The sequence below is a fragment of the Chlamydotis macqueenii genome, chromosome 3 (assembly GCF_036417535.1).
Source record: "Chlamydotis macqueenii isolate bChlMac1 chromosome 3, bChlMac1.mat, whole genome shotgun sequence".
Taxonomy (NCBI): Eukaryota; Metazoa; Chordata; class Aves; order Otidiformes; family Otididae; genus Chlamydotis; species Chlamydotis macqueenii.
The window spans coordinates 38,044,116-38,069,952 of NC_141558.1; the positions used below are offsets into that span (position 1 = coordinate 38,044,116).

Below are 25,837 nucleotides of genomic sequence, written 5' to 3' on the forward strand. Positions count from 1 at the left end.
GTTTCCTAAGGCTACATTTTTTAGACTGCCAGTTGTTCTTTTCTCTCCTGTTGCTTCATCTTTTTTTTTTTTTTGAAACAAGGGACCAAAAGCTTTCCTTACACATTAGTGATGCAGTAGGACTTGCTCCTGTGCTATCTAGTATGGTGCAGGCTCTGCACTTAGGTGTGTAACTCCAGCGGGGCATGAGAGGAGAGGGAGAAGGCAATGGTCTCTTGAACATTCAGCTTGCTACCTGCTATGGTGCCTGTCAGTTCAGCAGAAAGTTGTAGCCACATTCTGTATTTGGGTGGTAGATTATACTTTTCTCCTTTGTCACTCCTGAAGATTATAAATCCCCCCTCCTCTTTTCCAATTTGCTCAGTATTTTAACTCTAAATTTGCTCACCAACACAGCCCTGCTGTTGAGCTTTAGTACATTGTCTTCACATTTGATTGGCCTCTTTATTCTATAAAGATCATCTTTGAAGATGGTACTCTGGCAGATCCTGAACAGCCCTTTGTAAAAATCTTACTGAATACAGCCTTCCCTTTTAAAAGGGATACCAAAAACTACCACCACACTGTATTTTACAGGCTTTTTTCATATCTGCCCCATAACAATTCAGTTAGACCACCCTGCCATCATTCTTACCAGCACAGTTGGAAATACCTGCAAAGTAAACAAAGAATAGTTTGAATCTGAGCATCACCAGAGAATGCCTGCTCTGCTCCAGCCCTCCAATCTTTCACAAAGTTGAAACGAATCTTAAGGGAAGGAATGTTTTATGAATTGAGGGAGAAGCAAAATGTTAGAAAAAGAGGATTTTCTTGCCCTACTGAATGAAATGTAATAATTCTATACACTAAAAATAGAAGCCAAACAGCATATTACTGAAATTGTTCACAAAGGAATCACTGTGACACAAGTCATAAACAAAAGTTTAAAATATTCAGGCATGTTCTACTTTATCTGAAAAAGCACCAAATGGAATTTTTCAACGGTAATTGTATTTATGGAGTAACCTCAGTATTCCTATTTTTTTTTTTAAATTGCACGTAACTTTATTACTAACAAAATATTAAGACATACAATATGACCTACATTAATGATTTTGAATAATATTATCTGTACGTAACTTTGAATATTAAAATCCGGCTTCTCTAATCAACTTCTACGTAATCATGTCTTCCAACAGCTGTCTGTCACGCTGAATCCACTGGAATTAGGTGCAGGAATGACAACCCCTTGTTTCTGCAGTTCACGTAAAACATCTAATATTGAATCCAATTCCACTCGAAATTTCTCCAGTTCTTGATTCTTCCGTTGTGCCAGCCTGCGCCACTTCTCAACCTCATGGATTTGCCTTGCTTCAGTAACATGTTGTGTTCGCTGGGTTGCCTGCAAATTAGAAGCAAGGCAGCATTGTGACTTCCTAGTCAAATACTCTGCCAACGCTGCCCCTTTGCGAAAATATGGCACTTCATTATATTTGATTCTCAGTCTCAAAGCCCAGTGCTCATGTTAAGTGGAAGCAATTTGTTCTGAATATTACAAAAATCATGCTGATAGCAATGAATTCCTTTAAATGGTTGCATTAATGACAGAAGGGTAGAATCCATTACTGACTAATGAGCCTCAGGAGAATTTAACTTATCCTCTCCAAAGCAGCAATAATCAAAATGAACCTTTGAATTGCCATTTAAATGTGCTAAGTAAAGAACGCTCTGCAAGAGAAACAAATTAAATGTGATTGACATGTTCTGGGCTACCACTGTATTTTTAAAACTCACGAGGAGTTCTAAGAATTATCAGAAAATACCCTGTAGTCATAAAGGTCTGAAGCTGCTACAGATAAGAGTTTTAAATAATTTTGACAGGAATCCATGGCATAATCCTATTAAATTACCCAAAATAAAGTGTCACAAGATATGAACATCTCCACACAACTATTAATTGCAAAAGAACTTAAGGAAAGCTCTGTCACTTAAAGGCCATAATTATTGTATCTGTAGTTTGATACTAAGGGTAGCCTGTTACTTCCTTGTTCAGCAATTAGTTTTTCTACATTGTTAATTTCATTATTGTTTATTTGGGGCACTGTTTGGTGCCCCACTGCTGATGATTAAAGGTGCAAAACTAGGACAAACAAAACCTAAAGCTTAATACATAACAAGGCTAGTAGCACTAGGAAAGATGAAATTACTTAGTAGTGAGTGTTGCATATACTATTGTTGCTATTTTTTAAGAATACATTAGAAAACACGTTAGTAAATAGTATAGATCAGGTAATTAATTCAGTGGAGATAGATCACAGACCAGGCAGCAGCAGACACTTTACAGAAATGGTGAAATTCTCACATTCTACAAAAGCAAATTAATAGCATAAAGAAGTAACTGTATTGCCTTTAGCCGGACAAAATGTGAACAAAAATAATAAAATCATTGGTGGCCGCAGGGTTTGTTCTTAATCCAGTGACTTGTTTTATCCACAGCTCTCTTGGGAAAGAAAATTAAATATCTGGTGTAGTAATGAATGAGAATAAAACCATCTACCACGAACAATTCTGTACATAAAAGTGTATTCCTTGAGATGTGGTTTCAAAACTGTAGAACAAACTCCACAAACTAAGAACTACTCCAGGTTTGATGGTATTTCAGTCCAACTGCCCTTCTTTAACTTCATATATTTAAGTAAAACCCAAGTTAAAGCACTAACAGAAGACAGTCATATTTCATTGATGAAAGTGTTGAGAAAGAAATCTGTATGAACCGGAAAACTTTTTCCAGATGATAGGAACTCCTCAGATAGAAGAAAAATCAGGATGGAAGCCATGATGTAAAATAAGAATAAAAAAATAAATGCAGAATTGTTTTACCCATTCAGGGGATAGCAATGTCAGATATAAGAAGCTATATCACAAAGATCTAACCTTCAAAATCCCAATTTTTTAGTTTGTGGAGAATAAACGCTTTTTTGTTGTTGTTGTGTCGGGTATCAAAACCAGCGTATGGTAGACTGCTACAAGATGCTTCTATAATTTTAATGCAGCTTTTCTGAATAGGACTCCTAGGACTATAAAACAGAATTACAGTTCAGCTGAGGACTACATCATAGCTTAACCAGCTGCACTACCATTGCAAACTCTCATCAAGTTTTCAATAGTGTAACTGAAATATGAAATAACCAACGATACACGGGACTTGCAGAGCTCAGGTGGTACAACCCTCTGCCAAAGCAGGGCCTCCTTAGGTGAGGCCGCGAGGAAGTTACACACCTGATATGCGAGTCATGCACAAGTAATCTTAATTACCACAGCAAGGACATCCTGACCAGGACTGCATCTACATTCACTTGCATCAGGAAGCACCAAAGATAAAACCATGGCTGTATCAAACCCCTGCAGCGCGAGGCAATCGAGCCTGTGCAAATACCATAAAATTACAGTTCAACCAATAAACTGCTCTTCAGAAGTAAATGCAGATATACTGTGGTGTACCTTTTGAATTTCTTGCTCTCTTTCTGCATGTCTGGTCTCTATATGCTTGATTTTCTTTTCCAAGCACAAGAAATGTTTCATTTCAGGACTCTGGCTCTCCTTAGCCTCTCTCAGTTCTTCCAACAATTTTGTCACCTACAGTTTGAGAGAATTGATGAAAAATGTTATCATTGTGTTAAGCAGTGTATAAAACAGATTCCTTTCAAAGAGTACTTGTGTTGTTTAATCATTCGATTCAAGAACTGCAGAAAGGAAGACATGAAAGACAACTCGTCTTTATTCAAAAGATTAAACAGGGGCTCAGAGACTTAGATTAGGATCTTTCATTTGTAAGAAGTGGCCTGAGGATATGAAAATCTAGTCCTTTTTGATAAATCCAATCCTGTTCATAATATACAATGAAGTGATTATTCACCGTCAATTTTTATACTTCTAAACATACTAAAAAATGGATAGAGAATATTATGATTAGATGTTCTTAAACAATCTCTTCTCACACTCTGGATAAAGATCAAATATAAAATGTACCAGTGTATTTCTAAGAAATAAATCAAGAGAAGACACGCTGCTAACAGACATGATTACAACCCCCCTTTAGTCTAATATTTGTCAGGTCAAATCAACTCCACCAGTGACTTACAACTGATTTCCTAAACCTTCAGACATTCAGGTAAGTTTTCTTATAAAACTCTACTGGTTTATTTTCATTCTTTGCCTATTTCAAGCAACTTGATATTTCTTCATTTAACATCCTAAGTCTTTTTTGGTCACTTTCTTACTGTGTATAAGTAAACTGAAGTAAAATCTTTGAAGTCTGTATCCTTTATTATAACCTTAGCTCCGCTTACCCAGTGTCTGTGTACTGGTAACCCTCTTCAAGCACTCAGCCATCCTTGGCGCTCTGCTGCTGAAGTGTTGTGTACTTCCTAAGGTGCTGTCACTCTTACTGAGAAGTGCCTTCAAGATGGCTTACTATTATTTCCATTTTTTAACATGGTTTTCTAAAGTAACAAGGCCTATGTTAGTAGATTTTTGCCTGTCCGTTACTCCAGTAGCTCTGAACCTGTGGACCTATTTCAGTCACATTTGTCAGAGGAGCAGAAGTCTTTGTTTCCTAAGGTCTGTGCAAATGAGTGTCTGCTGCTTGTCTGCTAAGTTGCCCCACTGAAGGGAAGGGCTGATGCATTATCTGAAGTACATAATTAAATAGAAGGAAAATTCATGCAGGAATTATGTTATGAGGGGAAAAAAGCCCCAGGAGAAAACAGGCTCCATGTATTTTGCCAGCAACAGAACTATGTTAAATACAAAGCTGTCTTGTTTGCCTTTCCTGAGGTAACACCATTAGGCAGAGGACTCTTTATTTTACTAGATGTTATTTGAGATTTTACAAGGATGAAAGTGAAAATTCTTTTTATTACAATAAGGTATGCCCAATCCAAATTAAAATATACCTCTTTTTGTAGGAGTTCCTCTCGCATCTGTGAAACTAGAAGAGCTTCCTGATGTCTCTGTTGTTCACCGATTTGTTCTTGAAGATGTTTTATTAATATCTAAAGATTAAAAATAGTTGTTATAATATAAATACCCATGACAACATGTGAAAACCTATATAGGAAAAATATGCCAAAAATACAATCAGGATTGTAGTAATGCAGGTATATTTATATTTACAATATATTGTATATTCACAATAAGACCTCTGACACATATACATATAAAGTACATGCAAGAGTCTCAATCTTCAAGTTACTTGCCTCAGTTCTGAAATAATCTGAATGCAATAGCTCTTTCTGCCTTCACAACATGTGTAAAACACCTCCCACAATTGTAATGCACATATAGAATCACAGGGCACTTCAACCACCCTGATACCTGCTGGAAGAACACCACAGCATGGCATAAGCAATCCAGGAGGTTCCTGGAGAGCACTGATGACAACTTCCTGACCTAAGTGACAGAGGAGCCAGTGAGGAGAGGCGCTCTTCTGGGCTTTAAACTCACAAAGAAAAGATTTGTTAGGGATGTGAACTTTAAAGGCAACCTTGGCTACAGTGACCATGAGATGGTGGAGTTCAGGATCCTGAGAGGAGGGAGGAAGCTAAAAAGCATGATCACAACTCTGGACTTCAGGAGAGCAGACTTTGGCCTCTTCAAAGATCTGCTTGAAAGATGAGAGGGGGCCCTGGGGAGGAAGAGGGGCCCAGGAAAGCTGGTTGACATTCAAGGATCACCTCCTCAAAGCTCAAGAGCAGTTCATCCCAACAAGCAGAAAGTCAAGCAAAAATGCCAGAAGATCTGCATGGATGAACAAGGAAATGGCAAAAACTCAAACACAAAAAGGAGCCTACAGATGGTGGGAACACAGACAGGTAATCTGTGAGGAACACAGAGACACTATCTGAGCACATGCAGATGTGGTTAGGAAAGCCCAAGCCCACCTGGAACTAAATCTGGTGAGACTGGCAAAGGCAACAAGAAGGGCTTCTGTAAGCACCTAAGTTGCAAAGAGAAGACTAGAGAAAATGTGAGTCTGCTTATGAATGGGGCAGAGGCCCTAGTGACCCAGGACATGGAAAAGGCTGAGGTACTGAATGCCTTCTTCACCTCCATCTTTACTAGCAAGGCTGGTCTCCAGCAATTCAAGGCCCCAGAGACTAGAGGGCAAGTCTGGAATGAGGAAGATACACTCTTGGTGGAAGAGGATCTGGTCAAGGAATACTTATGCAAACTGAACATACAGCCCTGATGGGATGCAACCGTGTGTGCTGAGGGCAAATGTCACTCCTTGGGGATATTCAAAAACCACCTGGACATGGTCCTGAGCAACTGGCTCTAGATGACCCTGCTTGAGCAGGTATGTTGGACAAGATGACCTCCAGAGGTGCCTTCCAACCTCAGTCATTCTGTAATTCTGTGAATATAGATAGTGGCTCAGGCCCATTTTTAAAACAATAGATCCAATTCAAAGAAGTTGATAGTAATCTAGAAAAAAATATCTTTAACAGGTATTTATATATAATGAATGTATCTACTGTACCTTACCTCTTGTGTTGAAATTCTGCTGTTTAGTTCAGCTACTTTAGAAGCAGAATGCTCCTTTGCATGCTGGCAAAGAATCTTCTCCAATTCTCTCTGATGGGAAGCTTTCAGAGATGCAATGTATTCTGCTGTGTCTTCCTGTATCCTGAAGAGAGTGAGAGGAAAGTAAGATGCAGTAAAGCAGCTACAAACTTCTTCAGCTACTTCTTCAAAAATGTGACAAAAAAATTCCTCCCTTGAACATATAAAATATGAAGGTGATATGTCTTTGAAATTTCATAACAAAACCTCGCAAGATACTGCCACCATCACTTCTACTGCTTGAAGGATGACAGGGTGTGAAGTCTACAATGTTGGGTATGTGCCTCATTTAACTAGCAGCAGCCAGAATACAGAAAACTCAGCCAATCATGGTTTTTTGTCTCCTCTTACTGAAAAAAGGAGAGAAAATAGCTGCTTTAAAATCATAATTCAGCTGTCCTATTTCAGGTATCTATTTTAGAACAGAATATGTTGCAATCTAAATATGTCAATTTCCTCTGCTTTGACTATGAAGGGATCTGAGGAAGACAAGGTGAAGTGTAAAGTTTCCGCAGTCAATCAAGTAAATCCCACTGAAAGCGTATTTCAGTTTGAAGGAAACGATGTGCACCAAGTTTTAATGGTATACAACACAAATACAAAGCATCTAAGATGCAACAATTTATACTGAAATCATACTCAAAATCATGATGAACTGCAGCGCTAATAAGAAGCATTAATATAGGTTTGCCTCTAGAAAGAATCATGACAGTGCACCACTCTGAAGAAACATCAGCCTCGCCCCACGCAAACCCCCAAACCAAACAGTAAAAATGAAATTTACAGAAAACATCGGCCAAGGGTAAGCTAGCTTCACACGTGGCTGACACGCTAATGTGTCACTACAATCCTGCACCGGCCAACATTTTAACAAGGTTTTTAAAGGAACACGTTTGAGCATTTACCTTCGTATGTTATTTTCAGAATAAGCCAGTGTTGCTTGAGATTTCACCCGCTGCTGGTTCATTTCCAGAGACAATCTTTCTAGCTCCTCTTTCAGCTGTGCATTTTCTTGCAGAACTTCCGAGAGATTAGAATCAGAGAAGGTATGCGGTTGGTATATTTTGTCATCGTTGAAAATGCTTAGAAAGGGTTCACTGTTGCTGAAATTCTTTTTATCTGTTGCTGAGATATTCTTTTTCAAGATCTTTGCAGAGTTTTCCTTGTTATCAGTCTTATTTCTCCACTTATTATCAGACAACATCACCATCCTTTCTTTTTGAAGTTTCTCTACAGTTTTTGTAAGGTCTTGTATTTCTCTATTTTTGGTGACCAGTTCTTCATTTAGTTTTAACAGTCTGTCTTTCGTGTTACCTTGCTTCTTTTGAGAGTCTGTGGACTCAAATTCTTTATTATCCTTTTTACTTCTGAGTTTTAATTGGGAATTTTGACTTCTAAGGTTTTCAATTTCTGTCTGGAGGTTTTTAATGGTGATCTCATGGGTCTTCTTTAGATTCTGAAGCTCCTGTTCAAGTTCTGTAGAACTGGCTTTATTACCATTCAGTTTTGGTGATTCACTGATAAATTTGTAGGCAAGTAGTTGTTCAAGCTCTACAAGTCTTTGCTCATACTGTATCTAAGGGAGGGGAGTGGGAGGAGGGAAGAAAAAGCAGTTTCCTCAAATGTTCTTTTATTATTAGCTCTTCCCATTATTCTTTAAAGGTACTGCACATCTGAGATGTCACAGGACAGGATAAACATCAGTATTACCAACAACGCTACTCAATCAGTTCAGAAATTAGGGTGAATGAAAAAATTATGTGAAGCGAACTCAAGTCGGCTGTAAAACAGAATTACTCAAAACGTTCACTACAAAGGAATCCCATACTCACAAGGAATGCAGTAACTAGGGGAAAGAAAATTAAATTGACAAGAATCTATTTCATTTTTATATAATTGAGTTCTCTTCAGATGTTATTAACTTGGACAGGCAAAGTAACATCTTATTTTAATATAGCAAGAAGTCTTTACTTTTCTAACATTTGCCTTGTGTCAGTTTGCAAACCTTACTGGCGCACACCTCAAAATTGTACTTCATATTTCTAAAAACATTTTAAATTTTAACAGGACAGATTTGTATTTCTTTGTTTTCTTAAATATAGAAGTACGAATCTTTCCTCCTAATGAGCTGAGGAAAACCTAACCTTTCTTAACAACCTGGATAGCCTCTGAGGAAAGCACGATGAGTTATTCATATAGAGAAAAGGAGGAAGAACTGGCCAATACTTTCCTCTCCTGCTTGTTAAGCACCTACGCAGTTCACCTTTTCCTTGAAGTAAAATGCCAGACTTCCATGCTTCCTAACATGTCTTAAGACTCGCTATCATGTAATTTTTGGATAGAATGTTTAGTGTTCCCAGATGTTCTCTGCACAAATGCCCAGTCAGCAGCCCTTTGAAACCACAGCCTTTGGTACAGGAATCATAGAATCATCAGAGTTGGAAAAGACCTCCAAGATCGTCAAGTACAACCGTCAACCTAACACCACCATGCCTACTAAACCACGTCGTGAAGTGTCACATCTACATGTTTTTTTAACACCTCCAGGGATGGTGACTCCAGCACTTCCTTGGGCAGCCTGTTCCAGTGACTGACCACACTTTCAGTAAAGAAGCATTTCCTAACAGCCAACCTAAACAACCCCTGCTGCAACTTGAGGCCATTTCCTCTCATCCTATCACTTATTATTTGGGAGAAGAGACCAACACCCACCTCCCTACAACCTCCTTTCAGGTAGTTGTAGAGAGCAATGAGGTCTCCCCTCAACCTCCTCTTCTCTAGACTAAACAATCCCAGTTCCCTCAGCCGCTTCCTTCCAAGTAAGGAACTAGGTAAGCAGCCACTGTGACCCACAGGATGAAACTCACTTATCCTAATTGTAAGAATGAAATTATTATGCTTCAAGAACTTGTCCTCTCAGTTTCAATACTACTCTTAACAATTTCAATGATCTTTTTATCTTAGGTGCTGAAGCTACTGACATTCTCGTTATAAATTATTTTAATATTTTTTCCCTTGAATGTGGCCTTTGCCTTCAGTTTTCACCACTATTCTGTTAGACCTCAGTAACCTCATGACTGTTACTTGTGGAGCAGACCACTTGACAAGCCTCCAGCTTTTACCTTTATTTTTTGAAACTGTTGTTCCATGGCACGGAGACTTTTTTTAGCTTCATCATCTTTACCTTCAAGTTCTGTTTCTAACTTTTTTATTCTTCTCTCCAAAAAATCAACTGTGTTTGTTTTAGCTGAAAGATCATTCGTTTTCTCAGCAGCAGCAGCAGCATAAATCAAAGCAGGCAAGGAGTTTGGATACCTTCTTTTTAGAATTCCTTCCATTTCTCTGATCTATCAAAAAGAATATTAAGTCAAAAGTAAAAAACAGTAAAGTTCTGATGAAAAGTGAACTGAAACAAATCACAGAATGTTAACAAATGTAATCCACTTAAGCTGGGTGAAGAATGAAAACTAGAGATGCATATGTTGAGTTGTTTACATTGTCTACACTTATGTTATTGTTTACAGAAAAGAAAGACTCATAATCTCTTACTGATTGACTTACACATCATGTGGAACAAAATAATGCTCTGGTCTTCAGACTGTCTTACATCAAATGACCTTTTATTTACTACTTAGCACTTAGGTTGTATATGGCTCTTAATGCTGTTAAAGTATTTGCTTTTTTTTCCTAGACTTACATTCACATTCTACTTTTCCAACTGTTACAGAGATATTTCATAACAGTATTGAAATTATATTGCCAACAATAGATTATATGCCTTTTATTTTGGAGTCTGCAATAAAATAAAACTAACACCTTGCATACAAGACTAATAACAAGCCCCTCTTTTATCTATGGTTAAGACATTATTTGCATTAGAATACTGCAGAGGCTCTTTGCTATTTGTCCCACATCCCTACTAAATGCAGCTGCCATCTCCTAGAATTCAGAAAGGCCCACTTCCACCTGATTTTTCCTCAGTAGAAACATTGATTTTAAGGTCTCCACTCCCACAATTTTCATGAATCTTGTAGGAATCTAATAAAATTTAAACTCCTACTCTTGAATCAACTTAGTTGAAATTGGTCATAATGTTAAGGGGTTACTGAACATAGACAAAAGGAGTCTTTGAAGATAAACAGCAAGCTTGTGTGTGCTTTTGGCCTTTTGCCCCTTTCCCAGAAACTCTAAACAGTATTTTAACGTTAAAGGATTTTAAAAGGGATATCAGCAAATAGCTTATTAGAACATAGTAGCAGAAGAGCCCTTTATAAGAAGTAAATAATTGCAGCTTTTTGCGTTGAGTGTTCCATAGCACCAGTTACTTCATCACAGAGCTCCATTCAATGCTTTATTGTTAAGAAAAAGCTGGTAAGTGTTGTAAGAGACCCTATCTGAAATAAAGGTTGAACAAAACACAGTTCTATTATTGCATACTTGTCGCTCAAGATCCTGAATTCTCTTAGCATCTGCTGCTCTGTCTTGCAAACGTTTCTTCTTTTGCACACACTGATCTCCAGCTTCAGCTCTGAGCTTCTCAACCTATCCAATTTATGAGAAAATAAACTGAAATATATATTAAGAGACATTGTCCTGTAGTACAAAAGTAAGCACTTCAAACACACACAATATAATGGAACTATTCTGCAACTTAAAAACTGGTTCTGTACTAACTGATTCTTCAGGTTCTTAAACCAAATTACAGCTTCTTCAAGCCACTTAAAATCAAAGGAGCAGAAACTAGCTATGGCAATCCAGAAGAGAACATCAACTCTAGGACATTCTTGTCTTCAGACCTGTAAATCTGCTTCTTTCTCCCATACTTCCAGTATGCAGACTTGGTTAATAAGCTATAATATACAGTACTACAGTACATTACATGAAATAAGGGTGAGTTAAGAAAATAGTTTGTGATTTGCAAGGCTATGCTCCGTGATGAGATACAGAAGCAGCCAAAAAGCAACATTATGTTGTGCCTAAATAAATGCTGACTCTCGAGAGCAGGGTAAGGAACTGAATAGCTAACTCTCCTGTGCTTCCATGAAGTCTGGCCACAAAGACTGAAAGCTTTAATAATTTCCTATGTTTATCAGCCGCTACCATCACTATACAGGGATATTACACCTTGTATAGCTGGAAGTATTCCTGTCTTGATTTCTCTCTCACATTGGCAATGTTAGCATAAGCAATGCTTTCATGCCAGCATAGTTTGACTAATTTGATTTTTTCTATGAAGTCGAAACTCTTCATTGTTTTTAAACACCAGTCCATCCTGGAGAAAATGCAAACAAAAATATTTTCTTTCACAGCAATGATATACTGATCAAAGTTTGATATGGTGGTGTTAAAGGGATCTCCTTTCCTGGCTGCTCCTTCAGAGGCACCTCCTTTCATCTGTGATCTCTCTAATAAAACATCATAAAAAAAATTTCAAGATCAATTATATTTTATCACTGGTAAAATTCTTTATTTCTGTGAATACTAAGTCAAATCTACTGACAAGCAGGCAATGCAAACCTCAGAACTATTCAAGATTCATGTATTAGTTTTGCTTGCTTAATATTATTTCGAGTGTTTTAGCTTTTTCCTCCCTACTACAGCAACCACAGTGTTTTTCTAAGAAATAATTTAGAATTGGTACTTAAGAGAACAAAATAAGTGTTGCCTATGCTTCCATGGAGTAAAAAAAGAGGAAAAGAAAATGACAAGAGGGATCTTCCAAGTTGTCAATGTAACAATGTACTTCCTTTGCTTAGTTAAGAAAGAAAGAAAGAAACACATTACTTTTGTTTCCAGAAGCATCACCAAGATGTCCAATAGAAGCAGAACTAGGTTTTATGCATTCTACACTTGCAATATCAATTTTGCATATAAAGACTCTGTATTTGATTTAAAGGTGTAAGTATTTTACATGTTTTTTTCTTGAAAAAATGGGATTATTATGAAGAACAGAATTACATTATACTCATCACTAGAAAAGAAATAATTTGAAGTTCCAACTACTTAGATAAAGCTAGACATCATCACCTCTATTTTTAGCTTCTCAATTTCCTCTCTTGCATCTTTAAGACGGGCTGCATCCTTATCCAGAAGGTCTTGATTTTCTGCATACCACTGAAGTCTTCTTTTTAAATTAGTAATTTCCTGTTTATATGATTCTTCCATAATTTTAAATTCATAGGACTTCTCACCTACAATAAAAAAATCTTAGTATTGTTTCATTAATAATTATGTATTGAAGAAGTAATTAGTCAACTCTATCTTCTCAGTACATTTCATACATTTACTCCTGACAATCCTGTTACTGCAGTAAAGTTTTAACTAGACCCCAATTAGGATTTTAAATGCCACAGTGTGAAAAAAAACCCATTTTTTCTCTCATACACAGTGGTACTCAATGGTTCACAGTTTACCATGGGAAGTATTTAAAACTGAACCCTGGGAGATCTATTCTTGATCTCGTTCTAGTAAACAAACTTTCAGTAACAACATGGATGACAACATAGAGTATATGCTTAGGTGTGTACTGATCATACTGCTCCCTTTCAGGGATCAAGCATTTTGAGAAAAGACACGGAGGTAAATATTACAGCTCTTAGCATTTGTGATGCCTGATATTGGAAGTGAAAGAGTCCAGTTTCTGGCCCCCTCTCATTAAGAAAGCTAAAGTCAAACCGGAAAGGGTTCTCGTAAGAATGTTGAAAAAAAAAAGTCACAAGGCGTAAGTTAGAGGTAAAACATGGGCAAGATCTAAATAGGAGACTAAGATGCAACACAGTAAATCTTTTCTTATGAACAGAGTTGTCATAGAAATGGAATCGTCTGGTTTCCATGCCCAGTGGAAGATGGGCAAGAAATCAAATTCAATAGGCAACAACAAAGATTTTGGCTGGATACAAGAAAAGGCTTTCTAACAGTGCCAAAGGTACTGTAGCATGTCCTTCACTGTATGCTTTTATTAGAACTTTAGACAACATTTGAAAATAGTCTAGATGCATTTGACTAAGTAATGTTTTAGTAAGAAACAAGTTTTAGATATGTATTTTTTTAGTGAAGCACAGACTAGGCAAAATTATTCAACAAAATGAAGGTGCTTTACCTGATGTGGATGCAATTTGGATTTTTGCTAAATCTCTCTCTTTCTTTGCTTGTCCCAAGTCTACCTCAAGAGCTTGCTTATCTTGTTTGAGAAGTCTGATCTCTTCTTGTAATTTAGTTTCTTCCTTCTGAGTTTTAGAGAAAACAGTAAGACAATAAAAACTAAACACAAATTGTCATACAAAAAACTTGAACATGCTTTTTCACCATAAAATGAATAAGTCACAACAGTTGCATCAAACCACAGCAGCAATGAGATTTTCTTGCTATAGTAGAACATGGGAAAAGTTAAGCTACATTAAAAAAAAAGAAAAGTTTTTTTTTATGTAAGTCTTACATAACTGTCTTAGAAGTAGAAAACATCTGCCTTTTGAGAGGGTCAGTAAAGAAAATGGTTTTACTTATTTCTAAGACTTCAGACTGTGACTTAAATGGACAGATGTCCTGTCCAGCTGTTCATCTTACTATGTTCTATTTCTCACCATTTTCTGCATGCACTCTCTGTTCTGTTTACGTGTGATCTCTAGCAAATTTCAAGACTAAGTAGGACGAAAGGTCTCAGTGCCAGTGCCACCTCTAGAGACGGAGCCCTTTGGTCCTGGCGATCCATAGGTACAGGAAGTAGCAACAGGAGGACTGAGATTTTGGGGCCAGCCAGTAAACAGACCAAGTGTCTAGGGCCAGCAAGGGCCAGCATGTGCAAGTATGTGTGTTAATGCTAGCGAACTCCTATCCTGATCTGCTGAACAGGATCAAGCCATATGTGCTCCTGGCATTTCTAACAGTATTGTTTGTATTTCTGTGGTGTGAGCAAAGGCACTGCTCTCTGTGTTATCTGTGTGCCTGGCCATGTTATTGTTGTCCACGTGTCTCTCTCCATCTTTGGATCTTGTGTTCAGTCTCATTACAGGCTGGACCTAAGGACAGGGAAGTGTAGCAGCAGCACCTATAAGATTGGAACTAGGGGAGCCCCTGGAGTCTTTAGAGCTCAAAGTCAGCTCTGTCAGACCAGGAACATCCCCGTTGGTCCTGAAGCTCACTGGATGCAGATCCTCTTATCACCTACCTAACCTATTGTTTTTTGTTTGTTTTTTTAAAAAACCCCAAAACTGAGGCAGCAGCTTTTAATTTCTAGTCTAACTACCAGAGGAAGTATGTACCAGAACAGTCCCCCCACTTGCAGTAAACAGAGCAACAAAAGTTCCTGAAAACCTTTAATTTTAAAATGAAGCTTACTAAACATCCTCCCTCAAAACCACAAGCACCTGTAGGACTACAAAAAAGAAGTTACATGAGTGAATAACAAAAGATTCTTTTCACTCTGATGTTCTTTTCCAGAATTTACTTGGTACAGAGCAGGGATAAACATTCTTCTGGATTTGTCTTATGTGGGAAAGATACAGAGGTATCACACTACTTTCAGGAAGCTCTCAGAAGATATTTCAGAATTGCCAGTAAACATGGCAACACTGCACTTCTTTCAGTCAATCTGTATCTTAGGGGACTACTTGTGAAAGTGCACTTGATAAGACATTTGTGATATACAAGTGTGGCAAACAATTAACACTGTAGAAAAGTAGCATGCTCTACTACGTAGTTTATATTCTTAGTCTACAAGATGGATGGTTATGGGTTTTCCATAAGAACACCTGAACAACAGGCTTAGTGTATTCCTACCCGTGCTGCTCGAAGTTCTGAAATCAATTCTGTGAAACTCTGATTTCTGGCTGGTTCAGAATCCTGCATGATTCGTGACGGGATATTAGTCTTCTCTAGCTTTTCTCTAAATGGCAACAGCAAAAACAGTTATTTATGTGGTGACTTAGTATACCAACAATAGCTTACTAAAAACAAACACAGCTTCCCCCACTCCCCACATGGTACCACAAAGTCAACCCGTGCAGGCTTAAAACAAAGAAAAAAGCAACTATGCAGTACATCTTTCCACCAAAGCTTTGCACCTGTAAGGTGATATCTTCTTACTTCACACAAACATGTTTGTTGGGACTACTAAGGGAGGTAAACAAAACCTACTCGGCATTGGTGGAACTCATCTATGGGCCTCTTCTAAGCAAAGATTTGTAAATTAGGAGTACACACAATTGCTAGGTTTTTTTTCCTCATTACTAGCACAGGATGCAAATCTTACAGGACCTACAGTGCAGTGAATCTAATGGTTCCTCCACTACCAGGATCTCTTGTGGCACCTGATCTACTACGCATCTTACAACAGTCTCAAAACACTTTGACTCGTGAGCAGAGCTGTTAATACCAGAACAAGTGCAGTATATGTATTACACATTCTGACATGAATAACAGTATTTAAATTTCAGCATTGAAATATTCCCCAAATGGAAGACACTAGTCTTCCCATAGGTCTGCAACATCAGCAAAAAGACTAAAAATTAGGTACCCATAATCAACATAAATCAATCCTCAAACCAAAAAACAAAACCACAAACCCAAGGAACACTGGAAAACATGCACCTGACAGATTCTGCGGTGATTCTTCATAAATAAAATAAGAAACACAGCTGACACCCCACAGATTTTAGATCAGATGCTTAAATAAGCCTACCTTAAGGCTCTTAATTCAGACATTAAACACTGATTCTCCTTAAACATTTGTTCCTCATTTTTTTTGTTTTGGATTTGTAGCTCTTTCATTTGTTTGTATAATCTCTCATTTTCCTAAGATGAGACAGATAAAGAATGTTCATAAATTACTGTTTTATCCAGTTCAAAACCAATCATCTATGACTCACATAGTTTGCCTACTGAAACAGTGGAATGTTTTATTACCAAGTTTCTAAAACGGATATCTACCTTCGTTATCTTCATGCTAAAGTAGCGTACACTGATCTCTAAAATCTTGGCCAAATGTCGGCTTATACGGGAGAACTCAGGCCAGTTCCTCTGCAAAGCTATCCCAACTATATTCTAAAAGCACGTAGATGGATGGGTGTTGACAGATCAGAGCTCAGCCTGCCCATGCTCCAGTCCCACAGACACAAGCCATCACCGATTCGGGACACTCACAGCTATACTTGCAAAACATGTCTGTACAAGAAATGCTGCTGAGCACCAGGGGGAAGCTGGTTAGACGAACCTATTTGATTTTACATCTGCAAGTATTCAAAAGGATTATCTATTTCTACACTTGACTAAATAATAGAAGTCATGCACACTAATAAGGTTTCCTTGAAATCAGCTGCTCAGATCCTGTGAAAAATATCTTAAATACAGAACCCTCAAGATTTCTAATCTTGCTTAAAAATACTAGTTTTCTACTACATTTGTAGCAAACAGTTTGTGGTTCTTTATTGCCCATAAAGTATTTCCCCAGTTCTCAACTGACAAGTCAGCGTATTTTTACAATTTAGAAAAGTTACATGGAATTGTGGAAAGACTTTGCCCAAACCAGACACATGTGAAATACTTTTTAAACGTGCAATACGTGTTTGCCCTTCAGACCTAAATTCCACCCACTTTTTAGACAGCAAGATAACTGTTTTCAACAGAAATGTAATAACCATTAGACAATTTTGTTTCTGAAACCGGCCAGAGCACAGCTCAATATGCTGTGTGGTATACCTGTTGATAACCTTGAATAATGACCTCTTGATCTTCAATTTCTTTTTGTATTTGTGCCAGTTTTTCTTCAGTGACAGGAATTGTTGCTGTATGACGGGTCCATCTCTTTTCTTGAGTCAGCTCTTCCATACCTCTTAACTTTCAGAAAGAAAAAGACACACAATTAATAAGGAAAGTTTTGTTAGCAATATGGAATTCTCTACAAGATTACACTTTTATGACATAAATAGGTCAATCTTTTCATTAAGATACGAAAGCAGACCAATAAGCCAATCTTATTACTGGAGTTTTACAGAAGCATTATGGAACAGGAACAAAGTATATAAAGTTTGGGAAAAGCTAACAGTTTTACCCTCTCTCTTCTGCTCTTATGTATCTAGACAGGAGGGTATAGTGGAATAACCCTGGAAATATGCCATATAGACAAAACACAATATTGAAAAATGGTTCAAAAAATAAACAATATCTCAACACACAGTACTAATCTATAACAAATGGAATCTATTAATATCTTTTATTATTTTTTTTACATAAGACTGAGTTGAATCTTTGCAAAAAAAAAGAAAAACAAAAAAAAACCTGCTGCAAAGCTGTCAAAATAGCAAACTAATGGAACTCAGGATAACATAGTTTATCTCTGTAGAAAAAAAAAAAAAGACAATGTCTTATGGGCAATAAATGTAACAGTGCGTATGCATTTTCAAGCTAGCAGTGTGTGTAAATATGGATTTTCTGCTCATTAATAACACATGTAAAATAACATTAATTTGATTTTCAGAAGCAGTGTTTACTCTGTTCTGTAGTAATGGGATACAAGATGGTAAAGTACCTTACTCTGAAGAACATAGTTTTCCTGACCCAACTGAGACAGCTCTTTCTCATGCTGCGTTTTCAATTCTACTATCTTTGTCTCTACTTCTTTCTCTTTTTGTGAAACCGTGCTGGTTAGCTGTTGAATCAAACCACGAGCTGTGTTCAGGTCCTCCTCTGCAACTTGAACTCGTTTTAGCAAATATAGTTCTCTATCACAACTTTTGATAGGAGAAAATGACAAATCCTAGTGAAGGAAAAATTCAGGGAAACATTACACTGAGCTGATTGTTTACCAAAAATTCTACTCATCAGTTTTATTTAACTGGCTTGTCTGGCTCTCAGTAACCACATAAGGCACTTTAAAAAAAACAAAAAAACCCAAACCCAACTTTCTAATACCAAAACATCCTGCATTTACTTTAATGAGCTACTTTCTCATTTCTGAAATAAGTATGAGGAAAATAAGCCAAAAAATCAACAAGAAACAAACACCTCTTATATGAGACCCACTACACAGCTACCAGAATTATTCTATTATGTATCTTACTTTTAAAAAAGTAGTAATGATTTAGGTATTCAATGCATAATTTTTTTACACAGTTGATAAGGAAGAAGGAAAATCCATCATGGTACCACAAATTCAGTCATCTTAGAGAAGTCAGAAAACACTATTAAGTATTCGATGCAATGCAAACTGAAAAAAAAATCCAAACAGTAATACTATTTAACATTCTGGGGAGAAACTCTTTAGCAGGGCCTCTTGTGATAGGATGAGGGGTAATGATTTTAAAACAGAGGGAGGTAGATTCAGACCTGATACAATTAATTTTTTTTTTACAATGAGGGTGGTGAAACGCTGGAACAGGTTGCCCAGAGAGGTGGTAGATGGCCCATCCCTGGAAACATTCAAGGCCAGGTTGGATGAGGCTCTGAGCAACCTGATCTGGTTGGAGATGTCCCTGCTCCTTGCAGGGGGGTTGGACTCGATGACATTTAAAGGTCCCTTCCAACCCAAACCATTCTATGATTCCTAACAGAATACTTTTACGTAAAAGTTTTATTTAAAATTTTCCCATTTTCTATAACAAAATAGTAATTTTTACGAATTAATAAGCATTCCAAATTTAAGTATATAGAACCACCCAAGCAATAGAATCATCCAAGCAACTGAAAAGCAGTATGATTATACTTGCATATTTTAAAAGCAAGAATTAGTATTTCACTAAAGGAAAGTCCATTCAATATTTCAGCATTTGCCAATCTTGTGATAATCATTAAAACTCTTGACAAAATAGGCTTGCAAACCAAGTTGTACATGCTATAATTAGAGGTTTCACTGATTATTACTTACATGCTGATATTGCCTGCAATCATCCACAGCCTGGTGTCCAAGATTATTAACAACTGATTGGCCAGATATAACTCTGTTAATACTTCCCTTCGAAGTTGGTTCATTGGTTGCAGATCTTATTATTCTAGTAGCAAATAAGGCTTCTTCATTTAGGCAGAAAGTGAAATAGAACAAAATTAAATTCAGAATTCAATGTCCTTTTAAAAAAACTACTCATGTGATCCACCCCTTAGAAATACCAATTAAGTATTCTACAACTTGAATTTTAATTAAATATAGTAACTTGAGAGCAATGAGACATTATGGAAAGGGTAGGGTTTTTAAATTAAGTAACTGATGACAAGATAAAACAAAACCTATGGGAAGAAACGAAAGAAGTAGCTGGATAATAAATCCTTCACGAAACAAAGTCAACCTCATTCCTCTACTCAAGAAGTGGCCAGTTATATAAGTACACAGAAATACACCATATATTAAGCTATGGTGAAGATAAGACACAGCAATTTTCAAAATGGACTTCGGAGTGCAGATAGCATACAAAGACATGCAACATTTATTTGTTGCATCAAATAGCAACTTGACTGGAAACTAGAAACCAGGGAAGCTCCCCCTAGAGAGTAACTAATATACATAGAACTATTCACATCTCAGTCTTCTGAAATACAGATAGTAACTACAACTGCCATTTCATTTCTGCCTATAGCAATTCAAGCTAAGAGCTCCTGCTTAGGAATGTTATACCTGAAAACAAATAGGCAATGATCATTTTCCAAGTGGAATACTTTTTACATTTCTCACACTATCCCTTCACAAAGCTGTTCCCTTAGCACGGATGATTAGGGGATTGTTTGATTCAATGCCATTCTCTTCCTAGCTTTAGAGGTCCCTGCAGAATGCACAAGTTAATCCCACTGGGATGAAGTAACCTGAAATTGCTACGGAGAATGGTTATAGCTAGAGAGGGAAGAACATGTTCGAAAGAGGCTAGTGGCCTCATTTTTATCAGAGCTATGCATTCTGTTCAACACCTCCATAAGGCTGTACACCCTTCTCTTCTCCAGGGAGAAGCAATTCACCAAGGAACTCAGGTCCCTTAGTTTGACAGCTGCCACTGAAGCATCTCCCTAAGATGGGCAACATCATCCTAAACTGCTTTTCCTAACACTACTTGCAGGGTTTTTAAAAGCATTGCATGCTAGAAATATGCTAAACCCTGCTAAAAGCTTTACAGCTGTAAAGTTATTTTGACCTGCCTCCAAGATAGCAAACATCATCTGCAAAGACACTAAGCTGAATTATCTCATGAAACTCTCCAGGCTTCACTCCAAAATAAAAAAAAGTTCAGTCCTTTACTTGCAACTCAGCTTTCACAGGATGACATTGGTAGTCTCCCTTCCTTAGTCTTACAAGAGACATGAATAGAAAATAGGTCTTTCTTATTACTGCTTTCTTTGTACTCTAGGAAAGCAAAGATAAAAATAAAGTAGCTGAGAATAGAAATTTGGCATCACACACAAAAGTTAGTGTGTTAGCAAGTCTTTGCATTTACTGTAATGAAAAATGTAACTTGTAGATATTTATTTTCGAACACCAGCTTTTCCTATTGATTTGGTCCTACTAGTGAACAACAGGTAAGTCTTAAACATAGTGGTGGTATATGTGAGCAAAAAAGACTAGTTAAGAGCTTTATTTAGAAGGCTTTCTTCCAGCAACTTCATGCTGATACAAAAAAAATTCAGTACTTAATTGCATTTGGGTTTACAAAAACAACATTGGGTTTACTTCTACAACATTTTGAAATGGTTTGTGGGTTTTTTTTGTTTTTGTTTTTGTTTGTTTGTTTGTTTTGTTTTGTTATTTTTTTATGTGAAGCATGAACAGCAAAGTTCTCTGACTTTTAAAACTCAGACTTCTTACGATAGAATTACCTTTAGATCTTGCTCTATCTGCAGGACTTTTGACTTTCACACCAGTCTTTTTAGAAGTTTCTTTTGGTGTCTTCTTTTCATTAACTGGAAAAGACTGTTTGGAGAGTGAAGTGGGTTTCCCATACCCAGAACTTCTAACCACCCCATGAGGACCATATGAAGATTTCTTTTTATGTAAAGGTGCTTGATTTCTGATATTCTTGTATAACATTGGTTTAGTTGTCATTGATTCTGATCTTTCATTCTTCAAGGAATAAGATTGAAGAGCCTGTGATAGAGCACATTTGTTTAAAACAAGCTTTAGGCTCTAGTGTAATCTGAAGGTAGTTTTCACTAGTACTAGAACATAGAACCAGTTACCAGAATTACACAGCTGTAAGAGTCAGGCTGGCACAAGGCATTATTTTTAACCAAATTAACAGTATGTCATTTTGCAGAATTTTACTACTTCAGAAGTATGCATAGTGCAAGTATTTTGTGTTGGCTCCATTTAATAGTTCTGGGAAGTTTTATTACATTACACGATCTTTAGCTTACCAAAGCAGGTAGCTCATGACTAATAGCTAATTACAGAGAACACATCATACAATGAAGAGAGGAACAGTGGCAGGCTTGATCATTAAAAACAGAGCACACAACTCTGAAGACCAGCGAATGAGAAAGCTTAGCCTGTTGGCCCTGGCAGGAAATCCACCAGGATTAATCAGGCAAACAACTTATCTCCCTGCAATGCCTTGCAGCCTGAAGAGATGATTGCCTACAGGAGTGCTGGGCTAATTTAGATGATGCAAGGAGAAGATAATTTGGGGACGTAGTGAGAAGATTCGGGATTGTGTGAATCTTGTTATGGAACATTTGAGAGGATTGTGAGAATGTACAAAACTTACAGAATGTTTAGGGAAAGGACAAAAACTAGGTAAACGGAGAGATTAAGGTGGATCAAGTAGGAATAAGTGTGAAAAATACAGGGAAAATAAGATTAAATAAGCTGGTGACATGACCGGGTTGCTGGTTGGTACACGTGGTCTGACTAAACCCTACGTTGACCATTGCAGTCTCTCCTACATTCTTATGGAACTATATTTCTAGCTTTCCTCTTTGTAGGTATGCTCTCTTTTTTGAGCCTGTGTGTGTTTATATATGTCCCCGCAATGGGAACTTGTGCTCAGACTCGCTACTAACTTGAGCTGGGGACATGGAACTGCAGGTGCTTTGCCCATATTGGGCTGGGACAGGAAGAATCCTGTTGGTCCCAAAGTCCACTGGATTTGGCTACCTCTAAGAACAGCAAAGATAACATGGACTTTCAAGAAAAAACAGCAACAGTTTCTCAATTTCTAAACATCAGATCATAATTAAATGACAGGCAGACTAAAAATATACAAATTTTTAATATATGTCCATATAATAAAAAAACTGGTTGATATTACTTACTTGTTTAGTTTTGCTGCCTTCTGAAAGCAGAGAGTCTTGTAGTATTTTTTCTCTTAGTACATCAGGCTGTATTTCACTGGTCTGAATTTCTTTCTCAGCCACCCTCTGAAAGTTATCGTCATCTACACACGTCTGCCGAAACACGCTCTCTTCTCTGTTAAGTTTTTCAAGTAAGTTTGTCTCCCAAGCCGTATTATTCTGGTGCTCTTTAAAGGGCAAGTGGCTGATGAGGTCATTTGCTGTGCTGCCTACCAGTTTCACAGGACTACAAGAGAAAGGAATAGAGTAATATATAATAAGACTTCTACCCTTTGCTTTTATATCGGTCTGGAAGAAGCGGGCCATTTTTCCTTTAGGTATCAGCTATAAAGACTGCTTGAATTTAAAAGAGCCACTAGGCTTCTTTTAAGAACAACCATGCAGACTTAGTTATACAGATTCACTCCCATGCTGTGGAACAAGACCCAGTTCCCAGCAGTGACTGTTTCTGTGGAGATACCAAACTCAGCCACGAGATGAACACCTGCAAGCATGCAATTAATGCTAATAAAACAATGAATGGTAATTTCTGCTGGGTGCAGCTACACGATAAAGCTCCCAAAACTCATTTGCTAAGTACAACCTATTTCTGACAGTTAGGGCCTGTGCTTTCTGCTCTAGACACAATTTTCTGCTGGAGCAAACCAGAAGGAGGTATGGAGCACAGGTTAGTAAGAATGATAAAAGTAAGCAGAATAAAAGGATTTGATCTTAGATTAGGGAGGTTGGAGAGCTGAGATAGGATGTGGGCTGAAATTCATGTAGGGTGGAGGGGAAAGAGCAGAAGACTGGGAAAGCAGAGATCCTAGCTGTCATAGCTGTTATAGGAATATTCCTCCAAATGATTTGGCAGACATTGCTGCTTGTCACTCAAGCAAAGATTGGGAATCCCTGGTCTAAAGCAATTAACCCTGTATATTCATTTTACAATTCACTGCAAATGCCATAATGCCAGTGACATTTCATGAAGACATAATGAAAATTCAGTATTTAATTAGGGAAAAAGAGAGATGAGTTATTTAGTAAGCCGTTTTTCTACAAATAGTTAACAGACTTAAGTTATTACAATTCTTAAAATGCATTCTGAAATAAATACCTTTCAGGCTCCACATCAAAATTTCTGATATTACGTGAATATCCTTTAATTGGTTTCATCAATTCTTCCATGGTAGGTAAATCTAATCAGTACAAAATAAACAAATAAATAAACAATTTTTTAAAAACCCAACTTAGAAAAAATATTTGAAAAAAGGACAACATTTTAAAATGTTTCATAAGTGGAGTATCCAAGATATTACTAGTTCACTCATTTTACGTGCTTGTACAACACGTGCCTTCCTTTGAGGTATTTACCTGATTCAATAGTTGACATGTTTTTTGAATAGATCCCATTATTTTGTGAAACATCTTGCACTAAGCATTCTAAGACTGCCATTGCAGAATCGTGCAGTTTTTGCTCATCAGTGTCTCCCAAAGACTGATCAATTTGATGGTATGCTTGGTGTAACGCTTCGATGTCGCTGGTGGTTTGTCCATGGGAAATGCCTGTGAAAAATGCAGCTCATAAGAGACCCTACAAGATTTTCTGTTTTGGGAAACATCCTGCCGGAGTCTGTGTTTCAGTTACTAGCTTGGTCTATTACATAGTGAGAACAGTGATTTCAGTTATGAAAAAAATATTTTTAAAATCTCAGTTTTACTGTAAAAATACACAGTTGCCAAGTTAACGAGTACATACTAAATGGTCTCATCTACAGTTTGCATGCCTCTCCACCCTCTTCCCCCACCTCAATATTTCATCAGTACTAAAACTAACAGCATATGCAATGTAAATATTTTAACTGATGCTGTCAGAACCATACTGGATATAAGGGCCCTACACTGTTGTACAAAGTTTGATAAGACAAAGTGTTCAGTGTTGACAAACAAAAATTTTAGCTACGATGAATAACCAAAGAGATGGTATTTAAAATCAAACTGCAATGTCAAAAGCAACTTTGCAATAACCAAATGTAAAAATGTGTCTTCTTAGCAGAAACATGACTTTTTTCCTGAAATATTTCCTCCTCCTTTCAAGATTTGTTACTAAAAGCCAAGGGCTTCATGTTCACTGATAACTTAAGAACAAATGAAGATATCAGACCCACCTATTCTACTAAAGTAAGATTTGGAGTTTGGGTTTTGTTGTGTGGTTTTTTTTTTTTTTTTTTTTTTTTAAATCAACCCTTACCTGCTTCATTCATTTCAATTCCACTGACTTCTTCAGGCAGATACTGTTCACCTAGAGCTACATCTGATGTTTCAACAGCCTTCTGGAGTTCTGTAGCTGAATCTTGTGAATCAAGTAGTATAACTAAAACCAAGAAGATAAATGTTAAAGAAAATACAATTCTCTTATTTATACTCTGTCTACACTGGAATTAGAAGTATGCAAAGCTTATGCAAAATGCTATATAGCATTTTTTTCTAACTTTTTTCTAAATTCTAATGCCATTAATAGTAAACTGATTAACTCTGATTGCAAGTATCAAAATCTGAGTACTGACTAGATGTAGTAAAATAAAATATTACATTGATGATCTCTTCGAAGGGCTAACATGCAGATTAATTTTAACCATTTCAGTCCAACAGACTTTGAGTAGAACATAATAAAATAGGGTAAAAAAAAAAAATCTAAATATTAAAAATCAGGCAAGAAAGTTTCAAACAGTTACATTTAGTATTGTCCTACTGATCAAAATTTATGTTTTACCTTTAGCCAGCATGCCAGTGTTTGCTTCTTCCTAACAAAAATAAAGAAAAAAAAATATTTTGAAGTTCAGGGGAAAAAAAAAATCTGGACAAACTTTAAAAGTTGCTCCAAAACCTAACAGTTCTTAGAACTAAGAAGTTCTTTGCGCTTCAAGAATATGCACTTCTCTAAAACTCTCCTTAGGATGCCAAAAGGTCCTCAACATCGTGTACACTATAAGCCCTC

The 25,837-nt window shown here is 37.0% G+C and overlaps 1 protein-coding gene across 5 annotated transcripts in view; it reads right to left on the reverse strand.

Annotated features, from left to right (window-relative positions):
• Positions 1-1,086: 1,086 nt before the first annotated feature.
• CEP162 (centrosomal protein 162) overlaps positions 1,087-25,837 on the reverse strand; it is a 44,246-nt gene continuing 19,495 nt past the window's right edge. For all 5 annotated transcript variants that reach the window (XM_086744313.1, XM_086744314.1, XM_086744317.1 and 2 more), the window contains 20 exons: positions 25,613-25,643; positions 25,091-25,213; positions 24,214-24,405; positions 23,957-24,038; positions 22,822-23,086; positions 21,388-21,655; positions 19,460-19,602; positions 18,125-18,352; positions 17,296-17,433; positions 16,280-16,392; positions 15,379-15,484; positions 13,703-13,829; positions 12,631-12,794; positions 11,041-11,145; positions 9,726-9,950; positions 7,509-8,179; positions 6,526-6,667; positions 4,935-5,033; positions 3,481-3,615; positions 1,087-1,381 (listed from right to left, as the gene is read on the reverse strand). In XM_086744313.1, coding sequence (XP_086600439.1) covers positions 1,163-1,381; positions 3,481-3,615; positions 4,935-5,033; positions 6,526-6,667; positions 7,509-8,179; positions 9,726-9,950; positions 11,041-11,145; positions 12,631-12,794; positions 13,703-13,829; positions 15,379-15,484; positions 16,280-16,392; positions 17,296-17,433; positions 18,125-18,352; positions 19,460-19,602; positions 21,388-21,655; positions 22,822-23,086; positions 23,957-24,038; positions 24,214-24,405; positions 25,091-25,213; positions 25,613-25,643 — 3,576 coding nt within the window. In that variant the 3' untranslated portion in view covers positions 1,087-1,162. The remainder of the gene's footprint in view (positions 1,382-3,480; positions 3,616-4,934; positions 5,034-6,525; positions 6,668-7,508; positions 8,180-9,725; positions 9,951-11,040; positions 11,146-12,630; positions 12,795-13,702; positions 13,830-15,378; positions 15,485-16,279; positions 16,393-17,295; positions 17,434-18,124; positions 18,353-19,459; positions 19,603-21,387; positions 21,656-22,821; positions 23,087-23,956; positions 24,039-24,213; positions 24,406-25,090; positions 25,214-25,612; positions 25,644-25,837) is intronic.